Source organism: Drosophila biarmipes, chromosome 3R, assembly GCF_025231255.1.
Source record: "Drosophila biarmipes strain raj3 chromosome 3R, RU_DBia_V1.1, whole genome shotgun sequence".
Classification (NCBI taxonomy): domain Eukaryota; kingdom Metazoa; phylum Arthropoda; class Insecta; order Diptera; family Drosophilidae; genus Drosophila; species Drosophila biarmipes.
In genome coordinates this window covers 25,862,086-25,868,168 of record NC_066616.1, presented here as the reverse complement: position 1 = coordinate 25,868,168, position 6,083 = coordinate 25,862,086, and the positions used below count along the sequence as shown (strand labels likewise).

General features: G+C 37.6%; 1 protein-coding gene across 1 annotated transcript; it reads right to left on the bottom strand.

The window, feature by feature from the left end:
• Positions 1-1,422: 1,422 nt before the first annotated feature.
• On the bottom strand, positions 1,423-2,237 carry LOC108024311 (seminase). Its single transcript, XM_017094214.2, has one exon. The coding sequence runs from the start codon at positions 2,235-2,237 to the stop codon at positions 1,443-1,445; it is 795 nt and encodes a 264-aa protein (XP_016949703.1). The 3' UTR covers positions 1,423-1,442.
• Positions 2,238-6,083: the final 3,846 nt, after the last annotated feature.

The window sequence follows — 6,083 nt, the reverse complement described above, 5'->3', positions numbered from 1 at the left end:
TTAGAATGTGAAATACTCTGTGGTAGATTTTATTCAGTAAAACTTATATAAAAGTTGTAGGCTATCCACACTATCTCATACATAATTTTCGGGAATATAACCTATAATATCAAAGTCGGGTTGCCAAATTTTGATAGCTTAAAAAATGTCAATACTTTATATTAGTTCCGCAAATACAGATCTTCTGAAAGGTTTTTTTTTTGATAAGTTGTAAAAGAAATACGGTTCTTAATCTAAACACAGCTGTATGTATTTACCTGTTTTATTATTAGAGGTCACATATAAAACAGGTTTTTTATAAAAAGCCTTTTTTATAGATCGCAGAGAAGATTTGTTACTACATATTACCAAAAAATTTTAGATTAAAATCAAGATTAAGGTAAAGTGTACTTCAGGTTAAGATAAAGGGTCTTAAAATTTAAAGATATTATATAAAATAAAATAAAAGAAATTAAGCCCAAAAAGAGTTTTTTAGAATCCAAAAGAACTTTTTAAAATATTTTTTTGGATCACGATAGCCAAATTAGAAAACCTTTTTTCTTAGAGTGCAGAGAGCGCGAAGAGCAGAGGTTGGATGTACAATAGTTGAAGTGAAACTGTGTGACACGGCGAGATATTTTCACTGGCAGCGTGTTTTGTGTTGCTTCCCGCTTTTCCCGCATATTCCCCTTTCTTCTTACCGGCGGAGGCGCAAACGCTGCACTTTTTTCTCTCGTCTTACGCTTGGCTGAGCGTATGAAAACTTGGGGAAAACAGAGAGAGGGAGAGAGAGAAAGAGAGCCGAAGAATGAGGTGATAGCACGTGAGTCTAAGGTGCAAAGAGCGGCACAATCTACATTCTACAGATGCCTTCTACTACCTGAGCGTGTAGAACAGAAGTGCATCTACAAGATGTCTCTTTACAACTGTGTAAATCTCATTATCTTTAGGTACTTACAGTGTGATACAAAAAATGTAATTCTTTTCTGTAGATTCAGTTTACAATATTAGTTTAGCAAAACAAAGCATTTTCTTTATATATATATATTGCAAATAGCTCAGTAAATCACTGAATCATACCTTGTACTTGTGCGACTAATCTTTATGATTAATTAAATGCGGTTTAGTTTAGTCACTTCAAGAAGTATACATATAATTATGTATTTAAGTAGGTCAGATTACAATTAAATTGATGAGCTAATAAATGCCAGTGCATAACATTATTGATTTAAGTTGTTTAGAGTTATACATGCAATAAAGGATACACACATAATTCCCAATAAAAATCAATTATAATTCTTAATTTGGGGGTTAAATAGCATCTCTTTCTATTTTTGGCATTTTGCAGCGGTTTTTAATTAAACTAATTAACATTGTTATGGAATCAGTTACTTAAAAAAACAGTAACAGTTTGCCATTGTAAGATATAAATCATTGTAAAGATTCTTTTTGAATCGCTGGTTTTATTTGCCCATTTCCCCAACTGCTTTGATGATGAATTTAGCATAGTAGCGCACACTCATGTAGATGTCGGGCTTGTCGCTGTTGCCGCATTTGAATGTCCAGGTGCTGATGCCACACACTTGATGGCGGAACAGCAGCGGTCCGCCGGAGTCGCCGTAGCACAGAGTACGGCCATCATAGCCGCCGGCACAAATGATGTTCGGCGGAAGAGAGCGACCCAGTTGCCTCTCGCACACACTTCTTTCCACAATCCTAACCTTCATATAGCGCAAGGTGTTACGCGATCCATCTCGGTTCCCTCCATTGTATCCCCAACCCGCCACGGTGACCGTATCGCTGGTGAACAAAGGGGATTTGCAGACCGCCGCATAGCCAATGTACTTGCTTCTCAAGGGGTATTGGATCTTGGCCACTGCGACATCGCCGATGAAGCTGTCCCTCTCGAAATCCGGAGAAATTCGCACCGCCACAAGCCTGTTTCTTTTGAAGTTGGTTTGATGGCCATTGAACTCCTTGGTCATGCCACCAATCACGTGGAAATCAGACAGCTTCATGCCATCAAAGCAATGGGCTGCTGTCAAGAAGTGACGGGGTGTAAGAAGTGTTCCCGTGCAGAGGAGGTGGGTTCTATTGAAGATCTGTATGCCCATTCCACCGAGGGCACCGTTGCTTATCTCCCTGCCATTGAAGATTCTGGGTTGGATCCTGGGCGGCGGTTCTTCAGCTAGTTCTTCTGCTTTTCTGGCCGAGATTAGCAAAAGCAGCGGAGGAACGATCGCCCAACTTGCTTGCATGGCTCTCAAAGAGGCAATGGTTGGCTAACATTCCTAAACCAAATTCTCCGAGTACCTTGAAATTGATTCGTTTCTTGAGCAGCGTCTACAGTGACTTGGAAAATGTATTATACATTAAAAGTACTTTTAGTTTAAATTGAAAAAAGTGTTTGCCAGTTTACATTTTTTATTGTATATTTGGCTTAAACAAATAGTTTAATTGTAAGAAATCAATTATAATCCAACTTAAGGGAAAGGAATTAACATTCTATTAAATTTAAAAAGAAAATGTACAAAAATGCAACATAATTATTCTGAATTCCATCCATATTTGAGTTAGGACTCTTCTATTTATGAATAAGATGCACTGGCCAATGGGATTCAGGCCGTGGCTGCGGCGTCGTCGAGTCGATTACGCGAAAAGTTCTCGGTGTGAGTGGAAAGTTTAACCCATTTTCCTTTGAGGATTCCCATTGGTCTTTTTGTGGAATCGCGGCACGTTTTGTTGCCAGTACATTTGCGGTTATGTGCTCATTGCAGGCTCACACACACATAAAGATGTCTGGCTGTGCGTGTGTGTGCGTGCGGCTCTTGCCAAATTGTCGATTTTATTATTTGTGTTTATATGATTTTTCAGCTGTTCTGCATTTTGAAGGAAGCCGGGAAATGGTAAGGAGCGGTTGGGCTAGAGAGGGGTGAGTTTTCCGAGTGCCGAGCACAAAATGCGAGGCGCGTCTTCAACCTCATTTCTTATTATAATGTGAAAAATATCCCTTTACAAATTCAAAACGTTGAAATGTGCGATTTCTTTTGTTGCCGCTTTTAACGGCCGGATAGAGAGATTCTCTATATGTACATGACTATGTGTTCATTGGACCCGCGTGACTTTCGGGATCACGTCCGTTTTGCATGTAGTTTACGGACCGAGATATTCATCAATGGGTATTGAAGTATTCGGCGCATCACTGGGTGGCAATTTTTGAACACTTTTGCAAACTCATCGTTGTCACCCGCTGGAGGAGGCTCTATAAATTGCTTTTTGATTCAATGGTGCTCTCGAAATCGCAGAATTTTCATTCCTAAAAATCATTAAAGTGGGCATTGATATGCACACAAAATATCTAAGAAGGCGAAGCATTTAAAGGGCTGAGGAGGCAAAAATAAAATATCATAAAATCTGATAATCTAATCTATTTCATGAAGAGTTGGAAAATGGTTTGGTTTCTTTTCCTTAAAAAATAATGTTTGTTTTTTTTCTTTCGATTAAACCATTTGTCCATGCCAGTTATTAAATTTAAATTAATTACACATGCTACGAAATAAAGAACGATTGGTATAGTACTACAATATTTTTTGCCTTCAAACTAATTAACATTTTATTTGCAATAATAAATTAATAAAGGTGTTACATATTTCATTTTAATGTCTACATATGCAAATTTATGCTGTTAATTTGGAAAAAAATTGTCAACATTGCAAAAGTATTAGCAAATTTAATGGCTATTATAAATAATAATTTATATTTTTTAAACAATTCGAAGGAGTATTTTTTTATGACATCAGGACTCAATTTTAGCTTTGAAAAACAAATATTATTATTTCCATCGAAATTCGTCTGCCATAAACATTAGTGGCATTAGTTTCGAAAAAATGCGATTCGATTGCTTATTTGTTTATGTTTTTACAGCATTTTTTGTGGGCATCGTAAAAAAGGATATTTTCAGTTGCAGGAAAGCCATTGCAGCGAAGCTTTTATTAGTTTAGTTTTCGAAATTAAACGTATTTGCATGTCAGGCTGTCACACACACACGGAGAATAAAAAACTTTGCTATTTTGTGTGATCCTGTGTGTGTGTGTGTGTCTAGTTGATGTATTTTTTGCAGTTGGCGAATGTTATAATATTGTTGCATGATGCCTTTGGTGTCTTTTGTCGACGGTTTGGTAATAGTTGTTGTTGATTTGCTTGGCTTTTGCCTGCTACCACTGCCGAGTGTACAATTTAATTGCTTTTTGGGTTTTTGTTGGCTGCCAGTGCATGCATGTATATATCTACATATGTGTGTGAATATGACGGAACTGGTTGTCGTCTAACAATTTTTAGAATTGCCCCAAAAGGCTGAGTGGGAGTCAAAGAAAAGCCAGTGGAAATTTCACGCCGCAGTGCAATGGAGTTGGAAAGGAAGGCAGGCATGTCTGCTACAATATTTTGCTTTTAACTTAAAATCTAAAGTTTAATTGTCGTTGGATGTAGATGTGTGTGCACAAGGAGAAATTGTTACATTTTTCTAAGGTTTATGTAAAAATATTAATCTTTTATGGGTGTTCAATTTAAAAAAAATAGACATAAAATGTAGTCTGACTAGAAATATAATAAATTAAGAAATAATATCGAATTTACAAAGTATAGATAAATAAATACTTTTGATTTAGTTTGTTTAATATTACCATAGTAAAATTTTATAAATCATGAGGTTATAGGATGAGAATGAAATATCATAAAATTGTTATTCTACCACACTAAATGTTGTATACTATATATTTAGATAATTTTTCTCTAACCACATATATTTATTCGTTTATTATTATAGCTTGGGAATATTTTCTCCCAGTGCCTCCCACTCACCCTTTATCATTTCCTGGTGTCAACGGAAGCCGTCGCAGTGTTTGTTAGGTGGCTGCCATCGAAATTCCGGATTCAACAGCAAAGTAACCAAAATGCAATTGTTTTGCAATTGGCATTTTGACCACATTCTGACACCCCATATATGGCCATATGGCCGTCGAGTGGCATTGGCAGCCACTGTAAATTGCGAAAAACTAAATATGCACAGACATGCGCAAATGTGTGTGCGAAGTTGGCGTAATTTAGTTAGCATTTCAAATGTTTTTCCACAGCCAGCATTAGGCGCAGGACATTTTCGATATGCCGAAAAATGCTTAATTGAAAATGAATTTGGTTTTCGGCAAAGTGCTTGCTGCGTTCTGCTGCCGAATCTTTTTTTCCTTTTTTTGCCGGCTGCCTTGTTTTGCTTTCTACTAATTTGGATTGTTTTGTGTTTTATCTGGCTGTGATGGCAGTTCGAACAGATCGAGGGGTTGCGTTTTCCAGGGATATGGACGGGCTGTGCATGGGTTTTTGGGTTCTGTTGGCTGACATTTGCATATTTTTCAGAGCCTGCAGACGAGTGCTGTTATCCTTTGGCACAGCTGCGCCGCTCTGTTTACTTAGTGTCGCTGAATCTGTATCACAATCTGAATCGGGCAAGAGGCACAGGCATCCTACAGATACGCCCCCTTCAGCCGAAACGACAGCAACAGCCCACGAGCAGGGGCAAATACAAAAATTCTGGTCCACATATTTGAATTCGACAACGAACGGAGGAAATGCCTCTGCTCCGTCTCTGAATTTGATGAATGTAGCAACGGCCATCGCATCGAGGCACTCTAATCCCCAACGGCCCTGGGATATTTACACTGCTCTATCTCAAATCATGGTGGTAAAATTTATTGCATATGCAATAACTTGAAAATCTATGACTCACCTCAAAATAGATAAAATAGCTTAATATGGTATTTATAAATCTTTAAGAGGTAGGATTACCTGGGTACGTTGTTTTAGGTCTCCTCATTATTTTATAAGATTTTAATCAAAAGTACAATTTATGTTATAAATTTATGTTATAAAGTGACAAAACAAAGGCAAATCAAGACTGTTTCCCACAGTGTACCAGTGCATTTGTGTATTTGTTGTGGATATAATAGATGGCTTGCCAGATATATAGACGGACATCTGGAAATCTGGACAGGCCGGAGGCTTCATCTGGCTGCCGGCCATATTTGCCGTTATGCATGCAAATTGCACTAATG